The 25,895-nt window shown below is 49.7% G+C and overlaps 1 protein-coding gene across 1 annotated transcript in view; it reads right to left on the bottom strand.

Annotated features, from left to right (window-relative positions):
- Window positions 1–25,895, bottom strand: part of PAPPA2 (pappalysin 2) — a 95,542-nt gene that overhangs the window by 1,633 nt on the left and 68,014 nt on the right. The window contains exons 18-22 of the mRNA XM_030496228.1: window positions 19,855–20,023; window positions 18,982–19,114; window positions 17,764–17,873; window positions 14,978–15,049; window positions 591–689 (exon numbers count right to left, since the gene is read on the bottom strand). Of these exons, the coding sequence (XP_030352088.1) occupies window positions 591–689; window positions 14,978–15,049; window positions 17,764–17,873; window positions 18,982–19,114; window positions 19,855–20,023 (583 nt within the window). The remainder of the gene's footprint in view (window positions 1–590; window positions 690–14,977; window positions 15,050–17,763; window positions 17,874–18,981; window positions 19,115–19,854; window positions 20,024–25,895) is intronic.

The following is a 25,895-nucleotide window of genomic DNA, read 5'->3' as shown; positions in this document are numbered from 1 at the left end:
TGAGAAATTATCTCATGCTGTATGATTTGTTTTGCTGTTGGATATGCTTAGGAAGGATGGGCTGTGAGTGCTGGATAGCAAGTTGGTGGGAGGGGAGGCTGCGATGGGAGACAAAGAAGGATTTGTGCAATCCCAAAGCCAAGTTGTTCCCTCTATGCTATTCCTCCCTCCTTCCTTCCCCAGGAGAATTGGGAGGGAAAGACAGTCCATAGTGGATGGCAATGGACCATACCAAAATCCCCTAAATTGTATGACAAGATGACTTGCGTCTCACCATGGCTAGCACTACATCCTATGGAAGTAATTTCACTGGGTCTCGTTTCCCAAAACGAGAGGGAATCCTGTGAACCTCCGTGGGAGATGGGCTGAGCTTTCAGTCCCACTGGCCTGAGGCCAAACCCCACTGCTAATCAGTGGGATGATGTCTATCAGCTTCAGCTGGCTTTGGTTTAAAACCATGGGTTTATTCTCCATTTGTGGGAGAACTGCATTGCAGGCTTGGTTCCATGGCCAGCAAAGCCAAACAGCATAGCTAGCAGTCACCACTTAATCCTAAATCCTGGCCAGCACCGCAAAAGACGCTCACTTACCTTCCTGGAGGACAGTGTGGAGGAGCAGCAGTCACCCCCATCATACTGGCAGTATGCCCGGTTGTTGATGGTGTCACACCAGCCATCTGCTTGGAAGGGCTATGGCAGAGAAATGAGTCTTTGCTTAAAGGGTTGCTCAAAAGCATAAGGTTACCCCCAAAAGTAGAGACCCCAGGTCCTCAGCAAGGCCCCTGTGCAGCTCTGATAAGTGCCAAGGCCCAGTTCCACCACACACAATCTCCTCTTCAAAGCCAAAGGGCGCCAGAAACTGATATCCTAACTGACGTGTATGGAGTAGTGGGTGCTCAGAGGCCAGTAGCTGTAGCTCAAGGATCAGGGAACTGTGTCAGAAAGTGAGAAAGCAAATCCACATCATAGAGAGGGCCATGACCTGAATATCACAAGTCCCCATTCCCATCTCACTCAATGCTTCTTCACAGAGTCCACCACCTCAACTGGAGTCAGTTCACCACCTCATCTGGTCATCCACCTTCTCACGCCACTCTCACTGTGCCTCCACTGTAATCCAGATCTCTGTTTGTTCGCAGCTGGGCAAGTCTCTGTAAGAATCTAACTCTTCTCTCCAACACGCTTCTTCCCAAAGAACTTTGCTCTGAAGTTGTGCTTGGTGATCTTGGCTTGGACAGCTAAGTACAGAAAGGATGTTATGAGGATCGATAGAACATCCTGCTAGAGGATCAGTCTCAGGGAAGCAGGTGCTTTATCTCCCTTGGAGTACAAGAAAGGTTCAACAAGGTCAGGAGTCTCACAGAAGTACCTGCACTCAAGCTAAGCCAAGCATTGGCAAGCGCTGGTTGCAAGGACTCTGCCTTTTCCAGAATGCTCTTGCTCTGGTTCTGACCGTGAGGAACATGTCCCCAGATTTCTCTAGACTCTCCACTGGAGACTCTAGTCCTGTCAGGCCCTGTTTGCCATGTTGAACTAAAAAGGCTACTTATCTGGTGGCCAGCTGTGACAAACGGAAGGGATTGTCATTAAGCCCTAGTTCCCTACAGGCAAAATCCAACTCTGGGTTGAGCAGAGAGGGCGTTAACCTACTGATAACCAGAAATATTGGCAATGTGGCCAATCTTCCAGCTTAACTTCCAGCTTAAGTCGTGGCCATCTCCTCATTTCTCTTCTTTGTGGCCCAAATCTCGCCCTCTCTAAGGAAATTACATGCTTGTGTGGTGGGGGATTCTGCATTGCCAAAATAATGGTGGGTCCTCTTTGCATGGAACAGCCCAGTGCCCTTTGCTGCTCTCCTGTGAGTTACTGTCAGGTCTGCCTCAACAACTAGGGATTTGCAGAGCCCAGCTTGCCTTGGTGCAGCTCCGATGAATGCTCCATCACTACAAGCTTTCTTTACTTTCAGCTTTAACATGGAAACAGAAAGCTATTGCAGCGGAATAGCTTTCTGTCCAGAAATGTTAATTGGCACAAGCAGCCATTCAGAAATCCATTTTATTGTTGTTTAGTTACATGACTTATCTGATCAGAAAAGAGAAACAAGCAACTGGGGCTGAGAAGCAGCCAACTAGGGCTGAGAAACAATGCTGTACAACTGGTGCAACCAAACAACGTGCATGAGAAGCACTTGCAATGAACTGTCAGGAACGACCTGCAGCCGAGGTTTATTTATCACAGATACACATCACCACTGCCAAGCAACAACCAAATGTGCTAGCAGAATGGAGAGGCCATTCACTAACTGAGTGATTAGTAATGAAATGCTTCTCCTGCTCCAGGCTCTGTGATGCTACTGGTCCAGCAACCATGGCCAACCTCCAAGAGGACTGCTGTCATCAGAAAGGGCTCTTGATGGAAACCTGGCCACCCTTTTCCTCATGAAAGCAGCTGACCCATTTCACTGGATCTGGTAGCCCCAAATGGCAATTAGGCTTCAGAAAATACACAGACCCAGCCTTTGATGGACACTTGCCTGGAGCACCCCTAAACCAAATGACAGCCAGCTGAAAAACATTACCACACAGTGATAGCCCTGCATCCACTGCACCAAAGCCAACACGTGGGACTGGAGATAATGCCAATAACTCACAGGAAAAAGCCATGCCAAACCCAGGGAACTGATGTGGCTTTTTGTCATTGTGACTCACAAGGAACAGAAATTAGCTCAACGCAGCCTAACAACACTTCAGGAATTAGCAGCAGGGATTATGGCAAACCACTGAGTCTGTCTGTACTATCAGTACCACAGCCCCTGGGCCAAATCCAGGAAGCCACAGAGAGATTGCGTTTGCCTGGAAGGTCTCATAAGAGAAGAAGAAAGAGTGCACATTCCTACAGCTGGGAAATTGAGGCATAGCCATGTTAGGTAGCTCACTCAAAATCAGGAAGGTATTTGGCTCCTATTATTGCTGTCACAAACCACATCCAGAGGAGACCAGGGTGCAATTTCACTAAGGCAATAGGGTTAACACTCCTCTTCCATTGAAAAGCATCAGTGCATCTTAAATGATAGTGATCAAAGAAGGTCTCTAAGCCATGAGGCAGCTTTGAGCACTGGGAGGACGAGGGCAGGGATGCTGAGGCTGTCCAGTGCAGGGATGCAGTCAGGATCCAGCCAGAGCTGCTGGCAGAAAAGAGCTCTTCTGAGTGTGAGTTGCTTTTGCAGCCTTCCACATGGTAGAGTTTTTCCTTGAGCTTTGCTCCATATGTCATGACTCACTGGCAAAACAACACCCGCCGCTTCGGTAGTTTCCATACAATTATAGGGAGGTTTGCCCATCCCGGCTGCACAGGCCTGAAACAATTTCCAGATCTTGTGTACAAGGTGGGGGGAGAGACAGGGACAGACTGGGGAAGGAGAGGCTCTCAGTTTCTCTCTACACCTATTAGGGCTAATTGCCCCCTCCTCTCAACCCAACGGAGCCCGTACCCCACCCTAAACAAATACAGGCTCCTATGGCAACACTTGTTGGGGAAACTTAACAACTCATGCTCCAAATTACATTGGAAAAACATATGAGGGGAAAATAAAAAATGACTAATTGGACACAAGGCTCAAGAGAGCTGGACACAAGGCTCAAGAGAGCCAGGCACAGGGTTCGGGAACTGCTGTCCCTGCTCCTCACCCAGTGCCAGCAGAAAACAGTGACTCCCGCTGTTTCACCTCGTCAAGAATCTCCAGCTGGTTTCATCTTTGCAACCAGCAAGACCAAAGTAAGGTGCCAGTGGGTCACCCTTGAGGGTACAGGTGCCTTTCTACTTACAGCAGTCTTATTTGATCTTGCAAGAGTCATGGCAAGGGAGGACATGGGTAATGCAAACAGGAAAACCCATACAGTCTCTCTTCAGCCTGTGCTTGAGCCGTGTGGCTCTAGAGAAAGCAGTGCCAGTGGTGGGAGAATGGAGGTTTTCCCATGTTGGTGACTCACAGAAAACACCCAATGTTTTAAGATGTTGGCGGAAAAAAAAAAGCCACCAATGTCCAACCATGCCATGTGAAGGCAATGGATGTGATCAAGGGAAATCACCAGCTAGGATTCAGTCTCCAAAATATGCATCCTCCAGCGCAGGGGGGAAAAGGGCTGGTTGAAACGGCTCGTATAAACTGAGAAAAAATGAATAAGGTGACTGCTGCAACTGCTTCACACTGTATTAAGTGATAGGGAGCTGCTCGGCTAGGCGGCGTGCCACCGAGGCAGTCAGGGAGCTGGGCTGTGTCAGCGAATCTCCCCGCTCGCACCATTCATCTTCCTTGTTTATTCAGACAGGAGCTGCAGCAGGGCATGTGTTAGCACGTGGAGGTGCAGCATCTGGCGCTGCCGGGCCTGAGCCCTGCGCTGCCGGCATAAAAATAGTAACCACGAATCAAGAGCTTGGCAATTTAAATAGGCTAAAAAAACACAGGCTCTAAAAGCTGGGAATAGGCACGAGTGAAAAGAGAAAAAAATTAAAGAAAAAAAAAAGAGAAAAATGTTTCAGGCAAAGGAGGGATATGAGAGAGGACTAGTTATATCCTGCTGCATCCCAGGCAGAAGCATCTCAGAGGGCTTGGCGGTGATGTTTCTCTTGAGGCTGACGGGAGATGCCATGCAGGGAGCAGCATCTGCGCATAGTGTTTTTCCACCATACCCAGTCCCTGGGGCTGGGGCCAGGCTGGCTGATTCCCTCCCCAGGGCTGCTGTCCTGCCCAGTGGAGAGCCCACAGTGCCATCAGCAAGGCAGGCAGGGTCCAGATGCTCTTCTTCAAATCTACCCTATACGTAGGTTGATTCACTGTGAAAGAGCATCAAACGGTGCAACAGAATGAGAGAAAGACAAAACATGAAGAATAAACCACAGATGCCATCAGTATCATACATATCTTAGTGCTGCATCACAGGCATTTGGTGAACACTATTTCCCAGGAATGCAGGTTTTGCTCTGGTTGAGCAGACCTGAAGGCCCAGTACCTTGCTTTTGGCGATGTCCCATTCCAGAATGCTTTAGAGGAAGGTAATAAAAAAGAAAAAAGTAAATCAGCGTGCACCTGGCCAATTGTATAATCAAAGAGCTGAAAGACTCCTGCACTGCTGCTGGAATGGAAAGTGCTTGTGATTTCAGTCTGCCCATAGCTAGAGAGAGCCCAGATCCCAGTTTCAGGAGATCAAGTCCAGCCTTAATAAGCAAAATGTTTCCCTCCAGCCTTCATGAGCTGTGCAGGTCCTGAGACTTGCGATTGTGCTGATCCCATCCAAGGAGTGTACGTAGTTTGCTGTTATTCTGCTTCTAAGTCAGCACAGATTTTGCTGTCCTTTTGACCTTCCATTTGGGCATCAGCATTCTGGGCATTGACCTTGAACCCTTTGCATGCTGAGATGCCCACAAACAACCCTCCAGTGAAGGAGATGCAGGTGTCTTTCTCCTTCTCAGCTGTTGCTTTCAAAGCAGTTCCAGAAGAACAGCGGAACCACCATTTTGGCAGGGAGACTTTCAGGGACCAGCCCTGGAAAAGCTGCCACTGCTGCCGGATGCACGCCTTGTGCATCAGCTACACTGCTGTTAATCCCGCTCTTGCGATGGATGAGCCATTAGTGGTTGAAATATCCGCTGCAGGAGATAGGAAGGAGATGGCATGGCAGGGGAGACAGGAACAGGGCTGGGCAATAAACCTCTGCTGGAGAAATGTCTCCCCTTCACTGTGCACGTGATCTTCCAGGAGCCTTGCAAGGTTTTCAAAAGCAAGCCCCCAAAGGCATCAGTGTGTGTTCAGCACCAGAAATGAGGAAGTAGCAGTAGCCAGTGCCAGGCTCTCACCTAGCACAGCTGGAAACCTCAGCCCATTGGTGGCAGAGGGATGTCAGTCCAGTCCAGGGCTCACTGAATCATGGGACCTGACCCTTGAGTTGGCCCAAGGCTGGAGACCGCTGCAGTTTCAGGGGTCTAAGACATGCAAGAGAAGCCACATCCCAGAAGCAAGCCATTGCATGTGGCAGGGGAGAGCAGGCAAGGGTGTGTGGGGAAAGGAAAGCACAGAGAGGCTGCAGCAGCCCTTGGACAGGGATGGGCAGAGAGCAGCTTCTCCCTGCCAGATGCCTTTTCTTCCTTCCCACCTCAGCCACTAGCCAAGGTATTTCAGAAAGCTCTGGGAGGTCCCCAGGAAGACTTGAAGAGTACCTAAAGCCTTGTCAGAAGTCTGGTTCACTTAAAGCCCCTATGCATCCACCACCCCAGTCCCTGGAAATTCCCCCTCCCATCCCTGTGCACATACCTCCAACATTGTTCCAAACCACTGTCTCCCTAAAGAAAACTGGGGCTGGTGTCAGTCCCTTCAGCCACAGGCGTGGCAGGAGCTAGTTAAAGCGATGCTATAGCACAGTGTCCGCAGGACACATCTCTTTCCTTGCACACACACACACTCACGCTGGTGAGGCAGAGAGCCCGGCCATTCTTGGCTCCCCCTGCTTGCCCAGGGAAGTTGACTGGGAATGCAGACTGTGGGAGGAAATGACAATGTTCATTGTTTGGATTAAATATTTTTCTTGGCCCTCTCTCCATTGCAGTGTGTCTTTTATTTCATTATTTTTATTCCTGCCCCCCCGACACCCCAAGCACATTCACTTTCCCTCTCTCCTTCCTGAGGCTTTCCAGCAGGCAAGGAGGAAATCAGCTCTGAAAAACACAAAGAGAGATGGAGAGGGGACAGGGCTGGCTTCTGCTCAAAAAGCTTTTTGGGATGCCTCACTGCCTGAGCCATTCAGAGCAGCCAGCAAGCTCTACCTGGCCTATTGCAGTGAGGGAGGCAGGGTGAGCATCGCTCAGAGGAGCTCCAGAAATTTGGGAAGAGACATCAGGGACAAAGTGGCCTGAAGAAGGAAAAAGAGCAAGAAATTACTACAGACTTCAGGCTTCATCCACCATTTCTGTGTCTCCCAGTTTCAGTCCCCTGAACTGTCCCTCTGCTCCTTCTGAACCATAGCATCTGCCCCTTGGAGCCACATGCCTGCAGGATGGCTTGTCTGGAGACATCATGGACCTACCCTGTCACCTCAGACACAGCCAGAAAGCAAAATCGAGAAACGCCAACTGTTTATGAGCTTGCTGGTATCCCTGAGCCACTTGCTTGTCAGCTCAGCATGCACACTGCTTTCATCACATCTCAGGTCTTCAGGAACATCTGCTCCAGCTCCAACATCCTCCTCCCCAGGCCTCACTAAGAAAACTGAGGCTTGCTGCTTGAGAAAGTATTCCATATACTCAAAGGAATGCTTCAAGGAAGAGGTGATGGACAGGAAAGCAGCATCCTGCCGTCTGGTTTCAGCCTGTGTGCCACCACTTGTACTGCCATGCCCAAGGCAAGCAACAGCCCAGCTCCCAGCAGTCTTGGTATGCAGCTCTAGGTGTTCCTTGGACAAAGGGAGTTCCTTGGACATGGGTTTCCTGCAAACATCTGGTCCCTGTTTGAATCAGTCTGGATTGAGTTTGGACAGGATCACTGTCTGAAGGGGGATGGAGAGCGCAGAGGTTAGATTCCTGCTTGGTCTCTAGCCTGAATGCTGCTGTAGATGACCATACTGGGAGAGCAGGTCCTTGCCTTCCTGGTCTGAAAGTGCTCCTGTGTCCCAAGCCAAGATTTGGCTTGGACACACTTCTGCTGCAGAAGTATGTGGCACTTAGAGCTACTGAATGAGGATGCATCTCTTTATCCCTGTCCTGCTCTGTGCCTTGCTCCTCAGGGACCCCATGTCACAGCAGAAAATGATCTGTGAAGGGCTTTGCCACAGTCCATGGAAGCAAAATTGAAGAAAGGGATGGAAAGCTGGCATGGACGAATACAACAGCAGAGCAGGTCTTTGCTCCTATAGAAGCATCCGTGTCCATGATTTATTCACAGTGGGATCCTTAGCCTCATCCTTTTTACACCCTGATCTCAGTGTTAACAGGAGAAGAGAAAAAGAAGCAGGAAAGAACAAGTGACGGGGAGCAGAGGAAGTTGTCATGTGTCGATAGTGCTCCTGGCAAGCATGGTGATTCCTAGAGATGGGTCCCCAGTGCTTACCGTTCACAGGGATGCTGCTACATGCATGAGAGAAGCCAGGACTTCCCATGCCATAAGCACCAGCCTGCAATCCTGCCCTCAGCAGCTCGCCTGCTGCATAGATTAGATCTCCTGCCAAGCCATTTGTGCAAAATATGTTGCAGGATAGAACGGGTTATGGAAAACAAGCCCTGAAAACCACAAGGGCCTCCTGACCCACTTGTATCTGGTTTCTGCCAAGTTCTTGTTACAGATCTTAAACAGAAAGAAAAACAATGTACAAGGGATGAAGGAGCTGAAAGGGAATGAATATTCGTGTTGGAAGAGCAGTTGGCTGGGCTATGTTTAGGGATGTTTGTTTATTATCAGAAGCAACTCATAGGTTTTTATTTCAGCTTTCAGTGGCTTGACACTCCCTCTGTGTCACCAGCTGCATGTCTGAGACTGCCAGGAGAGGGGAAAGCGGGACATGGACAGGGATGGAGGGATGGCACCTGAACTGAAGAGAGCAGAGAAGCAGCCATAGGTCAGGGCATCCCAAGTGCAGGCCAGACTGCACAATGAGGTTTGGGGGAGCTGAGGCTTCTTCCACCTTTTTGGGCCTCCACCACCACTGTTGATGTGCCTGGATGCTACTCATGCCAAAGGGCCCCATCTTTCAGGGCTCTTTAAGCCTGTCCCTGCAGGTAGGAGAGCTGCATCTGTCCCCTGTCCTTGCACCATGCTGGTATGTGATCATTCTAGTTCCCTCTTAAGAAAATCAAGTTTCTATAATCACACTCTACATATGTTCAGGGGACAAAGATCTTCTCACAGTTTAGGAAAAGTATGCCTCAACTGAGATTTCTGGAAGAGAAATAGATTTATTTGTGCTCATCCTCTGGAAGGCTACATCCCAAGCTAAGCAGCTCATGCTGCTCATGCCAAGAGCAGCATGAAAATGTTCTCAGTAGGTATGTACAGAGCTCCCCATCTTGCCTTCTACCTTCCCACCATGAAGGGCTTTGCCTTCACCAGTCAGGGGCCAGGTCTGATCCAGAAGCAACCACCTGCAGCCCATGCTCCTCGTACTCCCCCACCATCTGTACTTGCTGCATTAAGCATGGTGGAAGGTATAGCCCTGCCTGGTCCTTTTGGTATTTGTTTGTGGCCCTGATGTCCACTAATTTGTTTAATCCCTTTCTGAACTTAAAACTACTGCTCACCCCTGCAGCCTCATGTGGCAGACAGTGCACAGTACTTACTGCGTCCAAAGCACTTCACTTGTCTGAAACAAACCCCTTGCCAGTCTCAGTAAGTGCTCCCCTTAAGTTCTGTGTCCACCTTACCTAGCACCTTTGTTACTTGGCCACTCCAGCCATCTTCTGCCCTGCAAACTGAAGAGCCCCAGGTGGTTTAGGGTCTCCTTCAAGGGCAAGTGATAATTTTGATTGCTTTTTCCAACTGTGCTGCATCCTCTTGAGATGTGTAGGCCAACATGTACTACCCAAAATTGGAATGTACCAGAATCTAGGGCAACTCACCAAGTCCTGTTTGGTTCCCTGAATCACATGGTTTTTAAACTTTGTCTTTGGTGAGACTCTCGAAGGAATAGCAGTCATGCAGTCTGCCTCTTGCCTGCTTGCAAGAGCAGCAGTCACATCTAGTAGGATCCTCTCTGCATTTTCAAAGCCAGACAGCAGACAGAGGAAGAGTGCAAGATGGGTAAAGATGTCATGGAATGCTCTCACAGGGACAAGAGATGAGAAAGTGATGATGTGAGCATCACGAGAGAGTGAATGAATTCTGGCCATGCTGTAATACCTAGCTGCTCTAGAGAGCCTCCTTGTAGAAGCTGGGGTGCCTGTAGTCCCTATTGCCTTAAGCTCCAGGAGAACAGAATATCTCTTTCCCAGAGTGGAGCATCCCACCATGTTTCTGCCTGGTTTCCTGTGCTGAGCTTTATCATGGTACAAAAGCCTCCCTAGGTCTGGGAAGAGGGACAATCAAGGGGCCCTAGCCCCATTAATGGTGAGCAGCAGAGGCAGCTGCCTGCAGCTGGACCCCAGATACAGTGGTTTGCCCAGGGAGTGAGTTGCACCCTGTCTCCTGTCACATTATAGCACAGAAGGACCCTGAATTTAGATGAGACTTCCCATGTCCCCTATTGCATGTGCCTTTGAAGGGGTTAATTCTGGCTGACAAATGCTGGACATGAGCCAAGCGAATGCTTTGTGTATGCTGGTGGGAAGAGCCAAGGACCCATTAGGGTCCTTGTCTACCTATTGGATTGCGAGACTCCAGAATGACTTGCAACCACAAACACACTTCAATCCCTATCTCATCATTTCCATTGTAAATGGAAAACCTCAGGAAACCCACAAAACAGGGAACAGATTAGTGTTTTACGATTGTGATAACATGACCAGCAGCACACACAAGGGCAGCGAGACCTTGTCCTCATGTGGGGAAGACCTGAGAAATTCCCAGCAGTTCATGTTCACGACATCTTTCTCGTATGGCCCATCCTCACCGAGGACATGAGAATGAGACCTCAAGCCAAAGTCTCTGCATGTTCCCCCAGCACACACGCAGGGCTGTTCAGAGCAAAGCACAGCAAAGCAAACCTCAACCAAAGAAGGCACTGAGTCACATCAGGAAGGAAATTGCTATACTTGGAGGCAGACCACAGCTATAGTAGCTCTTGTCCAGCTCCAGCCACACCAGTATGAAGTTCTGCCTCCCGCTGGTCTGTCCAAAGCATACTGCCTTAAATCCCTTGCAATAAACCCTTTGTATATGCACACAATAATGAAACAGAGCTAGAGGTGGGGGTGAGGTCATCATGTTGCAAAATGTATGTGCTGCCCAGCAAAGCCTGCCCACATTCACCCTGACCACTGCAAGAGCAGCCTGCTTCCTCTGAGTGTATTTGAACAGAAGAGTGGTAGTTACTCCATCCTGTAACACTAAAACTGATGATAACATGCATGAACTTTTCCACCTAAACCACAGCCACAATGTGAACCACAGGAGCCCCTGTGGTGGGAGATAGAGGGATGCAGAGCTAGTGAGTTGCACAATCTAAGAGATGTGTTATAGCAGCCACGCTCATGCATAGACTATTTTGGAACATAGTGGGATTAGCCCAAGGGAGCAACCTGGATCTCTGTACATGCCCTCTCCTCTTTTGAAGTCAACAGCCTTACTTGCTCTTGAGCACAGGAGGAGGATAGCTGAGAGGTGGTCACCTTGGGATGGCTTAAGAGAACCTGCCCCAGATCTTGCAAACGCCTCCCGAGCACACACAGCAGATGAGAACGCCAGGACCATGAGTACCTCCTCCCAAACCAAGCCAGGGAGGGGGGGTTTCTCTCTTCCCCTCTCCACCGAGCCCCAAGCTCCTTACTGTGGTGCTGCCATCTGTTTTTCTACTGATGGCAGGGATGAGATGTTCCGCTGGCCCTTGAGAGGCAAAGCGCGCTCCGCACTAACTCATATTCCTGATGGGCTCCTGGAAGGGTCCCTTGCTGAACTACGTGCCTCCCTGCTCTGCCGATGGGGAACTTGGCAGGGCACAGTGGGAGACCAGGAGGCAGATGGATGACCAGATTAATGGAAAGAGAAGGGAGGGGGGAGAGGAGCAAGGGATGAGCAGGCAGGCTGATCTGTTGGCAGCATACAACAAAGATGAGTGAGAATCACTCTAATGCCATAGTGTGGTGACCTGAACTTTCCAGCATGAGGCAGGGCTCCAGCTGGGGCTGGGTCTTAGCTAATGCTCCCATGCTCCAGCCTGAGGTGACTCCACCAGGGAGAGACAGTACGAGCAGACAGGTGGCCTGGATTTCTCTTATATAGGGTTGTCCCCCAACTGAAGCATCCACACGAGAAAGCTTCCTCATCCAACACACTCTTGGCAGTCAACAGAGAGGCAATGGCATCTCCAAGGAGTGACTGCCTGAGGTGACCTGGGCAGTCTACTAGAACAGCACTTTACTGTCCAGTAGAGAGGAGAGGCTGGGCTCCTAAAAGAGGTGCCTCCAGTGAGGGATTACTGTGAAATGAGGAGGAATGTGGGACTAAAATGTCCCATGGACATGGCAAGTCAAGCTGAACCACATCAGACCCAGCAGGAGCATGTTCTGCAGGGGCAGAACATTGTTTGTGCAGGTAAATGAAGGGAAGAATAGGAAAAGGAGATGGCGGAGGGCACCATGCAGCAAGGACAGGTTACAGGTTATATTCCATCTCTACCCAAATCTCGCTGCCTGATGTCCCCACATCCTGCAAGAGATTGGGTCCCAAGTTAAACAGCCTCTGAGAACTGCAGTGCTTTTTATCACAAGAATGGGGGCAGGAGAGGAATAAGAACGAGGATGGAAGCCAGAAAGATGAGGTGAAAACAACATTCAGGACATTTTCTGTGGTCAACATGGACAGAGAGGGTGGACGGAACACTGGTAACACCTCCCTTCTTCCCAGTGCCGAGCAGCAGCTCCCAGAGAAGTACTTTGAATGAGACACGTTTGGTAAGACTTACTCTTTATGGCAAAACAATGACCACTATAAAACACATGTGAAAAAAGGTTAACTAGGATGACTTGCCTTATCAATCCAACCTGAACAATCTGCAGCATCATAGAATAAAACCCAATGAAATGAATAATCAAAGACACATATGTGAGAAGTGAGGAGGAGGAGAACAGGGAAGAGGCAGCTGTGAGATGTATCAAAAAGGAGAGCATGAGGGTGAAAGAAACTATCCGAGGATGAATCTTCATTAGCATTACAGTGAGTGACTGTGACCTTAAAAATAGGCCTGCACTGACGAAACTGCTAATGAGGAAGAAGGCATTGTTCCACAGAGAAGATAAGGATATCTGACAAATAGTTAGATGACCTGAAGGACTAGAGAGAGAAACAGGATGACATTCACTTGTATAAAATTGAAGGGCAAGCTCTTGTACTTATGGTAAAACATCTGCTGTTAGCTTGGACCTCATCAGTTGGAAACAAAGGAGGTAGAGGAAGATCTGATCTGGGTGTACTCGCTGACCTCAGGATATCCCTGAGCTGCCAGACTGATGCAACTGCAGAAATAACAGATATAGTCCTGGGTCCTATCAAAAGAGACATCTCCAGTACAAGGAAACTTCGTGCAGGGCTTTGTTGAGACCTCAGCTAGAAGAGTATGTACTGCTTAGTCATTGCTGATGAAAGATTAACTGAAAGCAGAAAACACATTAAAAAGTCTACAAGACTTGATGAAGAGCATGGATTCTCCATCTTCTGGTAGGACATTGCAAGATTTTTGCTTGCTTAACCTCCTTTCGTCCAAGACTGCTGTCTAGGATTGCTTTCTAAGAGTAAAAGGGGATGACAAGCATCCAGGAGCAGAAAGAGGTCATGTTGGCCATAAGCATGTTTGGGTGGCCAATGAGAAGATAGTGACTGTTCCTATGAGATGCTGGGACTTCAGGTAGTTGGTCCCTATCTCTCTCTCTCACACACACACACACAGGTAAGCTGGCAGTTTTCACCATCCCCTATGGGATCTCTTGCTGAAGACACAGACCCAAGGTGAGGTACACGAGGAGGAAAGGCTGGTGTACCTGAGACTAAAGGAGCATCCTCATGCCTGTGTCTGCTTTCTGTCACGTGAGCTGCACTGGAAGGGAAGATGGAGCACCTCATACCCCATCCATTTCTATTTCGGAGGGACCCAGAGAGCACAAAGAGCAGTTACTTCCTTGCTAGTAGGACAACACAGAGAGGATCACCACAACCACCTGGACTTCTTTTTCATGTAAGCCCATCCTTCTTCAAACATGTTGCCCCAGAGCTGAGCTAAAAGATGGGGTTTAGATAGACCTGGAGCTCCCCAAATGCCACAGGATTCATTGCTAAGCTCTCTGCTACCAAACGCCTCACTAGCACACAGTATCTCATTCCCCTATGCTTGCAGCCCATGCCTGCAAGCATGTGTAGACACACACAACACAGCCATTGAGTCTGGGAACTAACTGCTGCACCTTCTGCTGATCATAACATTTCCTTCCTGGGGACGTGCTCCCTGCAACATCGCACTTTCTCCCACACTTCAGTTGACAAAGAGCTGAGCTATGCAGAATCAGTGAGCAAAAGCGATCATTTGCATTAAAATGAGCCCATTTAAAAAATTATCAGCAAAACCCAAAGCTATTTTTAGTGTGCAAACTTCATTTACATTTTCCTTTTTGGTAAAAATCCCAAATTTTCAGCAGAGAGCATTCCAAAATACCCTCCCTTTTCCCTTTTATTCTCAATCATAATAACAAGTAGTGCTTGACAAAGACTCCCTATTTTTAATTTCCTTTGTGAACTGACTCCAGGCTGCCTATGATTTTCTCCTGCCTGGTCATTATTCAAAGCAAAATGAGTGGCTAACCAATTTCTGCAAGGAATTCTTTGTCTGCAGATTCTTCAGGAGCAGTTTGTTTTGCATGTACAAGGCTGGAAATCCTAGTTGTTTTGGTTGGACGCGTGAGTCACACAGGGCTTTTCTGGATCTGCATTACTCTAGAACTGCGGTTCTGGTTAAGGAAATATTCAGGCTTGGAGTCAGCACAAGGTTTTTGGGGATACCCCTTGCCAGTGAAATCCTTTTGCTAGAACATTCTTCCCAGCCTGGCCAAGAAGAAGCGGGCTAAGAAGGAAATAGGTTATTCTGCAGCTTTCATTCCCCAGCATCGCCCTGGCTGCAGGAGACCATGCCCAGAGATGCTTGCTCTGGCCTCTCTGGACAGCCAGCAAGCCCTGGCCCAGCTCATATGGAGCAAATATGAAGTCAACACCACCCGGTTTTGTGCTGGAGCATGTCTTCATTGCCAGGAACTCTCCTGCAAGGAGCAGGCAGCTCATGCTGCGGGCAGGGGGGACTTACCTCACAAGACTGGATGCAGTGAATGACAGAAGGGTCTGGATACCACCGCAGCCTTCCCGTGCACACAATATGCTGAGGAGGGAAGGAGAAAAGAGCAATTAGGCGAGGGGGCAGAGGAAGACCAACAGCCACCAATGCTTTCTAGAGGTAGAGGGTTTCTCACAACACTGCATTGCTCATTGTGGTGCAGAACAGCAGTGGCACCTCCAGGACCCTCTCCCTGCACTTCTGCCCAGCAGGGAAACCCTTTGAAGCCTGTTTTGTTTGCCCACAAACCAGGATACATTGTTAAAGGCAGACATTAGACAGACATGTGTGGGTATATGTAGATGTATATAGATACACAACTGGAAGAGGACAAAGAGAGGTGGTGGGGACCACCAGAGAAGTGAGCTTGGCTAGCTCACGGTGGCTGACTTGGCCAGGAGCTGCCGCTTGGAGGAAGCCTCCCAGGGTCATTGCAGGTTGGTGTCTGCCATCACCCCTTTGCATGATGCTGGATTCATCAGCTTCTCAGTCATATGGGATGCAGGCTCAGCTAGTCATCACTCAGCGCCTGCATCAATTTGCTCACTGATCCCTGCTCAGGCTCTGAGACCAGGTCCCAGGAGGACTCACCTCCCCGGACCTGGCCTAAAGCAGATACACCAGACTCACGTTCACTTGTGGGGCTGAGGTTATTGCTGGTATTTACGAGACATGAACTCAGCTGTTGCAGCCAAATGGACACAAAGGCAAGATGTGAAGGGCTCGGTTTCATTGCGCTGGAATTCACCATCCTGCTCATTGAGCAGGGGTTTGTGGGGAGCACTCATTATACAGGGGGAAGAAAAGCCCCACCGCACATGCAATTTCCTCCTTGTTAAAGCTCAGGCAGACTTTGAAATCTGAGGCCCCATAAAACAACAGCTAGCCTGTGAAAGTGTCCTAGGATGCCCTTCACAGCACAGGAGTTGGACAGAGGGGCACGTGTTTTCTCCTAGCCTCCCATTTGAAATGTGCAGCAGCAGGCAGAATGGCTCCAGCATCCCTGGCTGGAACAACATTTGGGGATAGGGCAGCTCTGCCTATGGAGACCTGCTGCAGATCTTTCTGCTGCATGTTCAGTTGAGACAGTGATAGGGCTGGTACAGGATGAGGTCCTGGCCACCCTCAGCCAGCGTAGGGAAGGCAGACCTGGAGGGAGCTGCTGTCAGATGGGGCAGAGGCTGAGGTTGCTGGCTGAGCTAGCCAATTCCTGCTCAGTCCAGAGAATGTTTGCAACCTAAACCTACTGGGGTGTTGTTTCATATGTGGTTGTTGTGCAACTTGAATGGCATTTTAGCATGCTCATATTAGTATACTCATATTCCAGGCTGGGAAATAAGGGCAGAGGGACAAACCTGCTCAGCTGCAGGATGCAATGAATCAGAGCTGAAAACAGAACAGGACCATGCCCTCCACGAGTGGCCTCTGCAGCTCTCTGTGTGGTTCGCCCCATCCTCTCCATCACCTTGGAAGCTTGGCAGCTCCCTGGAATAGCAAGTTTTTGGAGGCTTGGAGGAGCTAAGCAGGGAGCAGAGGCAGGAGCCAGGGCAGAGAGGAAAACAAGACGGTGCAGGGAGAGGGCTCCTGGCACGGGGGAGCACTGCTTCTTAAAATAACACCTCCTTTCCCTCCTCCTCCTCTCTGCAAAATGCCTCCCTTGCACGAAAGCCCGCAGCCGTGGTGAAAGGAAGCTGAACGCCACTGCCTTGACAGGCCAAGCCATCTGATCCCTCAAAGGCAAGGACTCCTTCCAAGGCTCGTGCTTAACCATCCCACACACCCCAGGCATCCTCACCCCCCGGCAGCGATTCGTTGTGGGTCTGATTCAAGGCAATATACAGTAGTATCCACAGGCACTATCCTGGGCCTCCTGTGGGTTCCCAGGAGGAGGGGAAAGCGTCTGGATGGGAGCACAGGCTCCTGGGAAGATTGTTTGCTTTTCTTTGTTCCACCTCCTTCCTTATGCATCTCATTTTATTTTAAGAAATATTACCCCAGCAGAGCTGCTTTTTGGGAAATTTGTGCCGTGAGGATCCAAACTATTTGAGCTATTTGAGCTGGTTTGCCTACAAAATGAGTAAGAGATGGGGAAGGAAAGGCTCCCCAGCTTCAGCAGCAGAAGCAATCGGCCAGCCAGCGGGTCCTGGCAGCCAGAGACACCTTTCAGCTGACAGTGCCCTGCCTCTTCCCTGGCAGGGAGAAGCCTGCCCGGGGTTGCATCTCTGCTGCCAGGTAACTGGGGACCCAGGCTCCCACCATGCCAGGGGCAGCCTCTGCTCTCCCGGTACACAGCAGCTTAGCATGTTTAGACATGCAGCATGTCCTGAAAAATCAGTGGGATTCCTGCATTAAACTTCATTCATTGTGGTATCCTGCAACTCCTTGAAAGCTGGCTTGGGAGCCGATAACTTATGCTGAACTTTGTTATGGGAGAGCAGGAGGCTGTGCAGTAGCATCTGCAGGGGAGAGAAGACAAGAAAGAAGTGGTGGGAGGGAGGAAGACCTTGGCACTGGAACCTAGTTATGCGGAGCAGCAGGTACCTCCAGAACATGCAGCCTGGGCAGCTCCTTGGAGAGATCCAGCAAAGTGCTCCCAGCAAAGAGACCCAGTGCTCACTTTTGCTGCTTGTCTTTTCAAGCCTTACCCTTCTTCACCCAAGGCAGAGATTTCAGATAAAAAACATCAGACCAAGAGGAGAGGGGCACCCCTCTATGCTGCCAGCAAACTCCCTCCGAGAGGAATCCACCTTCCCGTTTACCTGGACTCTGGTGGGCTCCAGACGGTGATCCATAGTCTCAGCAGTTATGTTCTTGGGCAGTATGACAGGGTCGCTGGGAGGTATGATACAGGAGGGTATGCACACAGCACCTGCAGGAGGAGAGAAAGCCTTGAGGACTTCAGGAACGAGGTAATGATGTTTTTCAGGAGGACACCAAACCCATATGTGTAAGCTCCTCACTGAGAGTAGGGGCGGACATAGAGGAGAACCTCTTCCTCCCAACCTGGGATGACAATTCCTTCTCCAAATCGTGAATTATGCAAGAATCTACAGGAATTGTGGCCAGTTCCCTTCTCCCACATGAGGGGAAAATTGAACACACTCCAACAGACAGATTCAGGCCCTGATGGCAGGACATGGGATGCAGCATGAAAATAAGTCTGGCCTGGGTGCTATGAAATGCTTATTGAAATGTTAAGAAGCCTCTTTCAAAGTTTTTTACCATGCTAAATTCCCACTGCCTTCCTATGACCCAGGAAGAAAAAAAACCTGCAAAAACCACATTGGAAAACTAGGTGGATCCCAGCCCTAACTCCAGCCTCACATCAGGTCTGTCCAAAGCTGAACCTTAGTGGGCCCTGCCCTGGGACTCGCCTCAGCCTGTTTCGATCAGACCCAGACAAGTGGTGTGTTTGCTTCAGGGCGATACGGGCTTTGTTGAAGCGTCCTGTCCAGCGGGATGCCAGACTGAGCATTGCAGCTTTTCCTGAAAGCACAAAGAGACCAAGTCCTGGAGAAAGAAATGGATGATGTGGTCCCTCATCTGGTGAAAGTGCCCTGTTACACACAACTGGTGTGACTTTTATCTAGGACCTGCCACATTAACCCTGCAAATGTCAGTAGCAGTAGCAAGCAGAGAGACCTTGAGGGGGGTGGAGGGTTAGGCATTGGGAAAGTTACCGCAAAGGGCTGGGTTTACCCTAGAGACAAGTCCCTGCTCCTTCTGAAAAGGAGAGACGCTTATACTGGAGCCAGCTTTAGCTTTGAGTCTTGCCCATGATTACAACCAGGTCATGCACAAGACTAAAGCCAACCCTGCCTCTGTGCTTAGAAAGAGGATGGAAAATAAAATAGAATATTTTTCATAGATTTAGCAGGGATTGGTACAAGAAGAAGAGTCACCGTGATCATCAGCTCTGTGGGAGAGCTGAGTCAACATAAAGTTTGGTTTTTGGTTTAGCTTTTGTCAGCCCTCACCTATGCCATGCCCCTGCTCGCACTTGTATTCCACGAAATTCAGCTCAGGGGGCGGTGGGCAGGTGCCCCATAAGCTCTCGCACAGTTTGAACTCCTCTGTCCATAAGCCCTCCTTGGTGCAGATGATGGGAACCTGCAAAACAGAGGGAGAGCAGCCAGCTTTACTGCCGGCAGTAGCAGGGCTCACCCTGCCTGGCCACTGCCCACCTCTGAGGGGAGTAAAGTGCAAGGGCCACCCACTCCTGCTGCTGAAGTCCAGAGGGAAGTTCTCCAGGGCAGCTGGATTGCAGCAATCTGGTCTAGCGTATATGTGTTTTGCATTATAGACCAGAAAGCAAATTGTCTTCCAGCTGCTGCTGGATCCCACCAGAGGGAATCAACTGCACTTCTGACAAGACGATTCCAGCAGGTTGGATGAGAAATATGGGTGAAAGAGCCTGGCAGGCAGCAGCCTTCATCCCTAGGTAAGGCCCTTGGTTAGCAAGCCTGCTATAGCAAGGTTGCCCATCATCCCAGGTGAATACATTCACAGCAGCTCCCCAAACCCACTGGAAATACTCTACTTTTGCTTCTCTTGAGTGAAAAGTGAATACCCTTTTCACTCAAGAGAAGCAGACTTGCGTAGGACCACTGGTTTTTGGAAGTCACTGGGGAGCAGGAGATCATCCCCAGGTGGTGGTGCACCCTGTGCCGTGGCTGGTATCCAGCAAGAAAAGCCTTGGGTTTGCAGGGCAACTGCTGTTTGATGGTACAAGGGATGGCCAAGCTGCCATAGGGCCCCTCTGCACAGCAGGACATAGGGAACCCTGCTCTTTCTGGGTGCTCTGCAGCACAGCACTTGGCTGATCTCTGCCTGCTCCCCAAGTCACTCACCTGTTGTTCCTGCGGCTCGCAGTTGAGGACACACTGGCTGTCCAGCTCAAAGCCCTGGGTGCAGTTGTACATGCCCTCGAAGACGGGAGGGGGGGGCTCGCACACCACAGGGATGCAGCGTCCCTCTTCCCACTGCCCGCTCTCCAGACACTGGACCTTCAGGAACTTCCTGGGGAAACACAGAAGGGAGAGCCCATGCTCAGCCAGGACCTTTTCTCCTTGCTGGGGAGATTGCACTGATTTAGGAGCACCGAATGCTTTTTCCTTGCACTTAACCACCCCACTGCTCCTCGCCTCTCGTGGTGCCCCTAAACCATCCATTTGCCCCACTGCCTCTAGGGGTCCTGGGCTGCTTTGTCCCACCACCAGTAGCCACATACTTTGCTGGATGGAGTGAGCCTCCTCCAGTAAATCCTGCTGGCCTGCACCCACCTACTCCTGAGGCTCCTCTTTGTACTCCATCCAGTTCTGTCAATCTTGCTCTTGATGAGGGTCTGTCATATCCCAGCAGACCAATACCAGCCTGTGCTGCTGAAACAGCCCAGGTGCAAGCCACTTGCCAAGAAAATGATGAAAAAGAAAGGAAGAAAAAGTGCAGGAGCAGAGCCCACCAGGTTTTTAGTCTCCTGTCCTTTGCAGCAATAGACACATCTTTTATATCGAGGCATCAAATCCCCAGAAGGCATCAGGCTGGATGGGATTGCTCTCCCAGAAGAGGAGATGTCACCACAACCCCAGACTTAGACACACAAGTTTTGACAGCGCTGATGGGCTTTACCTGAGCCAGTGTTAATTGCTCTGTCCTTAATGACACTTTTCCCCCTGCCCTGATCCTTCTTTGCTGAACAGCCTGCTCCAGCTGCTTGCCCCTGCCCTCTCCCACCACCAGTGCCAGCAGGCAGGGCTCCAGGCACCAAGTTACGAAGTTTATAGCATGCCACAGGCACGTGGAGGGGGGTTTAACTGGGTTAGAGAAACTCCTGTAGGAGACACTAAATTGCCCCTTGTTCTGAGTGGCAAAAACATTGTGCGGGGCCAGCCAGCTGCCCCTCAACACATGGTGCAGGGTCACGCAGGCCAGAGTGGTGAGGGGACCACATCTTCACCCCACCACCAGAGCTGGGGCAGGAACTGTTGGCCATCCCCATCGTACTTCTGCTGGGAACCCCTAGAAGGGAAATTCAAGAGCTTTTTGAAACGTTCTCATCTTTTTAAATATTTGCAGCTCTTAGAGATTCCCCTTCTCCCTTCAGAAATCAGGGATCTGTTTTTCCTAAAGACTGTATACAGGGGACAGTGGGTTCCTGCTGTGGTGAATTCAGGCTCCATCAGGTGATGTGGAGGCAGGCAAAGGAGGGGATGTGGCAGGTCTCCCAGCACAGAGCTCTGCACACATCTTCCCACCAGACCATGTCATGTGTGGCCACGGTAGGAGCACCTGACCAGCAAGTGGTTCTGTGCTCTCCCTTAGAGCAGTAGCCTCGAATTGACTGAAGGGAACTGCAACCACCTGTTTTGGGAGGGTGGCAACGAGAAGCAACTCTGCATCCCATTGTGGGCATCTGTGGTTTTAGCCCACCCCTAATTTAACTTTCGTGGTTGCTTGCCCTTTCCACTGGGACGATGGTCACTGCCTTTTGAAGATAACCCCATCACACCTTGCATCCTCCCATGTCTGAATGCTTTGCTTTGCCCACCTTTAAAGGCAAGTGAAGGCATGGGCCAAGGGGTAGATGTGTTGCGTGTCCACGTACTCCAGCAGCATTTTCCCCTTCTTGAATTGCCTGGCACGCAGGGCGTGATCCAGCTGCACAACTTGCAAGGGGTAAATCACTGGGGCGTAAGCTGATGGCAATAGCAGCAAACTGGTAGTGCAAAGCCTCACTGCAACAGCGATACCTCAAGCACTGAGCAAACTCCTTTACAAACCAGGAGCATCCCAGCCACACACTATTTCTCACTCCCCCACTGACCACCAGGGTGTAACTGATGCAGCCACTGCACCTCCCTATTGCTCCTCCAAATCACATCAGAGGCCCTTTGTCCAGGAGCCACATGAAAACCTGGGTGGAGAAGCTGAGCACAGGGAGGACATGCTGTGGGAGCTGCAGTTTGCACAGGTGCACACTGTGGTTTGCAGCTCCATCATCTTCAGCAGGGCTCCTTGTCTTGATGTGGTGCTGGAGTGACCCCAGTAGGGGCCAGTGCCATGCACGACCTCTCCCATCTCTCCTCAGACCTGCATCCCCCTACACATGGGGGGAGAAACCACCTTGCTTTGGAGGCTCATCCCACCACTGGCATCCATTCTGGGGAACTTCAAACAGGGCTAACCTGGGCTGACCCCAGGGTAGAAGGTGGCATGTGGGCCACTGCCACATGTATGAAGTGAGCAGTTTATACTAAGGCATGGAGAAGGGAAGGGAGAGCCTTTTAAAAAACATATATCTATGTACATATATATAAAAACACAACCTCATAGCAGCTTGAAATTTCCAGACCCCCCAACTTCTTCTGATCTGGGTTAGCAGCATTTCTCAAGGATTAACAAGGAAGCCAGGAAAATCAGAGTCAAAGCTTTCCTCTCCAACCAGGCAAGCGGATGCCTAATGGATAGAGGAGGCAGGGGAGATGTCTGAGGCCAGCCAGGGCTGCATCTGATGTGAAGGCATGAGTGCTCACCTGGCTCCAGGAGCTGAGCATGCAGGAGCCTGGCTCCTGCATGTACATCCAGCCATGTACTGGGTCAGCCAGTTTGGGAGAACCAGGTCATCTGTACAGGAATGGTGATAAATGAGTCTAAAGCCTCATCTCCCATAGCAGGAGACTCACAGCTTCAAAACGAATAGGGAGAGTGGGGGGGCAGGCGGGAGATCTGCCCGTAAATTGGAAGAAAGCAATACGAAAGAAAAGAAAGCTTGTAGAACCTCTGCTGCTGTGCTCCAAACGACCTGGGCAACCTGGGCTATAAATCTTTATCAGAGAACTACTAGGTGGAAGTGACACAGGAGTCCACTTGACAGCCTGTGTTTTCTTTACCTGGCCGCCTGGCTCTCTCAGTTGTGCTGGTGTTTGCCTTTTATCTGAAAGGGGCCAGATGTGGGCAGCAGCAGTGACCACTCCCCGCCTTTGCACCCACCACAAATGTATAGTGTCCTGGTGCCCTGCTGAACTCTGATGGCGCTAGGTTAGCTGTCCTGCTTTGCCCACTGTCATCTTTCCCACGGATTTCCAGCCTCTGGTTGCTAACTCCTCCTAGTCCATTTTCTCCTCCACGTTCTCCTGCCTCTTCTCACTCTTTCATGGTCCCTGTAGCCTTTAAATGGGGAGAAAAGTCAGAGGGGCTGATATCTCCATAGAAGTTCATCAGGGGTCTGTGCTTCCTTGAGACTTGTGCAGGCTGAGACTTTCAAAGTTGCCTGAAAAGACCTGGGTGCCCAGTTCTTCTTCGCTTCATTCTTTGCTAGCAGAAGGGGCTCAACCCCTCTCAAAGGCAGCTTTGAGATGTCCAGATCTCTCCAGGGAATCATCCTGCATTGGGCAAGTGAAACTGCTCGGCAGGGTCTGACCTTTTTGGTCCCCAAACTGAGAGCATCCTCTCAGCATGAGAGTGCTCCTCTAAAGGATGTCCTAGATACTTCTATTGGTGTTAGTGAGCTGCTTCAGATGGTACTTCATGGTGGAAGCAACAACAAGGACCACTGAGAGGGTGATGCTTATTTTGCGCAAAGTATCTGACCCCTGACTTTCAGGCCAGCTCTTTTCAATGCTGCAGATATGGACAATGCCAAACATTGCTCCTTGACCGTTCATTTCTCTGTACAATCCAGGTGGGTTGGTTGGTGCTGCCACTGGACAGATGCTGCCCAGAAACAGAGAGCTCCCACCACAGAGCACAAATGCATATGTTAAGTTCCCCTTGTTACTGTTATTTCAGGGTTAGATGTGAAATAGCTTGGCAGCTGGAAAACCGGCTGAAATTAGATTTCCTTTAGGAAGAGTCAAAGAAGCTTTAATCTTCATGTCAGCATTGTCAGTCAGATGATCCTGCCAGCAGAAAAGCAGCAAATCTCTGGCAGGATCTTGATTACACAATCAACATTTCCTCAAGGATCTCTTGTTGACAAGCATTGATTTCTAAAGGGTGTTCCCTCAACCAAGTTAATAGATAAAAGCACCTTCTTTGAGACAACAGATTTCTTCATCCCCTTTCTCTTAAACTTATGCTACGAGAAATTAATTTCAACTAAGATTGCAGGAGCCTCCTAAGCATCCTTACTGCTCCTGCAGTAAAATTCAACTAACAAAATAGAAGTGAGGGAATCACACAAACATCTGTGTCCAAGAACATCTCAGCTTGGACAGAGACAGCTGGATCCCAGCCATGGCTCAGGCCTGCATAAGATGGGCACTGTAGTGCTACCATGTAAGGAGCAAAGCCCCAGGACTTGGGCCCCCAGTCCAGCTGTGATAGCCATGGTGTTTTACGAGGTGCATGAGAGAGAAAGACACTGCAGAAGGCTGATCAAAAAGGTAGCTAGTGAAGTGGTGATGCTGAGCCATGGCTGGGTTTAGTTCCTGCTTGCTCATATTACAGCTTAACTGTCCCTGTCCACAGGAGAAACAGAGCCAACCCTGAGGAAGGTGCCTACAAGCAGCCCTCAAAGGCAATGACCAAGCTTCTTACAACAGAATACACTCCCTCTATCATTCCCCTCTAAAAAGGCACAATCACTAGAGCCAGAAGAATAATTCAAAGGGAGCCTGAATATTTTTCTAAGGTTAAGCTACTTAGCTGGCATGCAGTCTTCAGTGTTAGCCATGGATCATGCCTCACAGTATCCACTGTCCAGTATCCACAGATCATTTGTGCAATACATAGTACACAGAGAGAGTCTTGCTTTCTTATGCCAATCAACACCTGTACAGCACTAAATCCTTTAGTAAGGCTGGTGCTAGCTTGGCTGATGGACAGCAGGGAGACAATAGATCAAGAACTCAGTTTGCTGAACCCAGAAAGAACCCAGAAAGACTTCAGAAGACCCTCAAACCTGATGTCCAAATCATGAGCACAGACACTGCTTGCACACCAGCATACCCAGAATGCGCGCCGCACCCATGCTGGCCCCTTCCAGAGCTCTCCATCACCTTCAACAACTTGCTAACCGGCCTGAACAAAGAAAGCAACCTCTTACTCGGGCAGGTCTCATCCTCTGCCTGCCAGGCCTGAAAAATCAGAAGGATTTCCAGCAATGCAGCAATTGACTGGCCTGCTTACTGGCTAGTAGCTACTACTCACTACACGTGCCAAGGGGTTTGTACTCATGCTGAATATATATGCAGAGCTCCGGATAAGACTGTACACTGACATTTACACTTCCAAGGAAAGGCTTTTGCTTTGAATCAGACAACTCACATAGCAGTTAACCTGCACGATAAGCAAGCAGTACATTTTCTATTAAAGTTTTTTTGCTTACCGTAACAGGATTGTTACTCTGCCAAGATGTTAGACAAATTAATAGCAATGATAATGGCAAATTTGAAAATGCTATGTCAACATGCATTGCTATGAAAATGTAAACCACTTCACATGGTTTTCCTTGACTTGTCTCACAGGCTGTTCAGACCCATAGATAGGGAAGTTACACACACATGAGAGGAGCCCTGGGAACTCCCAGAGGGCATCCTTTTTACCAGCAGTTGCTGCAGCATGACTGAGATGGCCTAACATTGCAAGCTGAGTTGATCTGATTGCACATCCAGTGCCTGAAATGCCACAGGCACACAAGCTGCTTTGCAGTTTGCAAAGCAGTCCATGTGATTGTAGCTATAACCATAATTTGCTCAGCTCCCCTTGGCCCAAGAAATGCTCCTAACACTGTGAAGAGCTGTTTACAGAAACCACTTCCTTCATTACGAGGCAAGAAATTTGGCAACTGCTTCCCAGAGCATAACAACCCTACCCCAGAGCAAAGTAGAGATGAGGTCTGCATCCAATTAAAACTGGAAGGGGGCATTAAACAGTTAGCACATAATTACCT

This window comes from Strigops habroptila, chromosome 8 (genome assembly GCF_004027225.2).
Source record: "Strigops habroptila isolate Jane chromosome 8, bStrHab1.2.pri, whole genome shotgun sequence".
NCBI lineage: Eukaryota > Metazoa > Chordata > Aves > Psittaciformes > Psittacidae > Strigops > Strigops habroptila.
The sequence above is the reverse complement of the archived record's forward strand: the minus strand, read 5'-3'. Positions and strand labels throughout refer to the sequence as shown.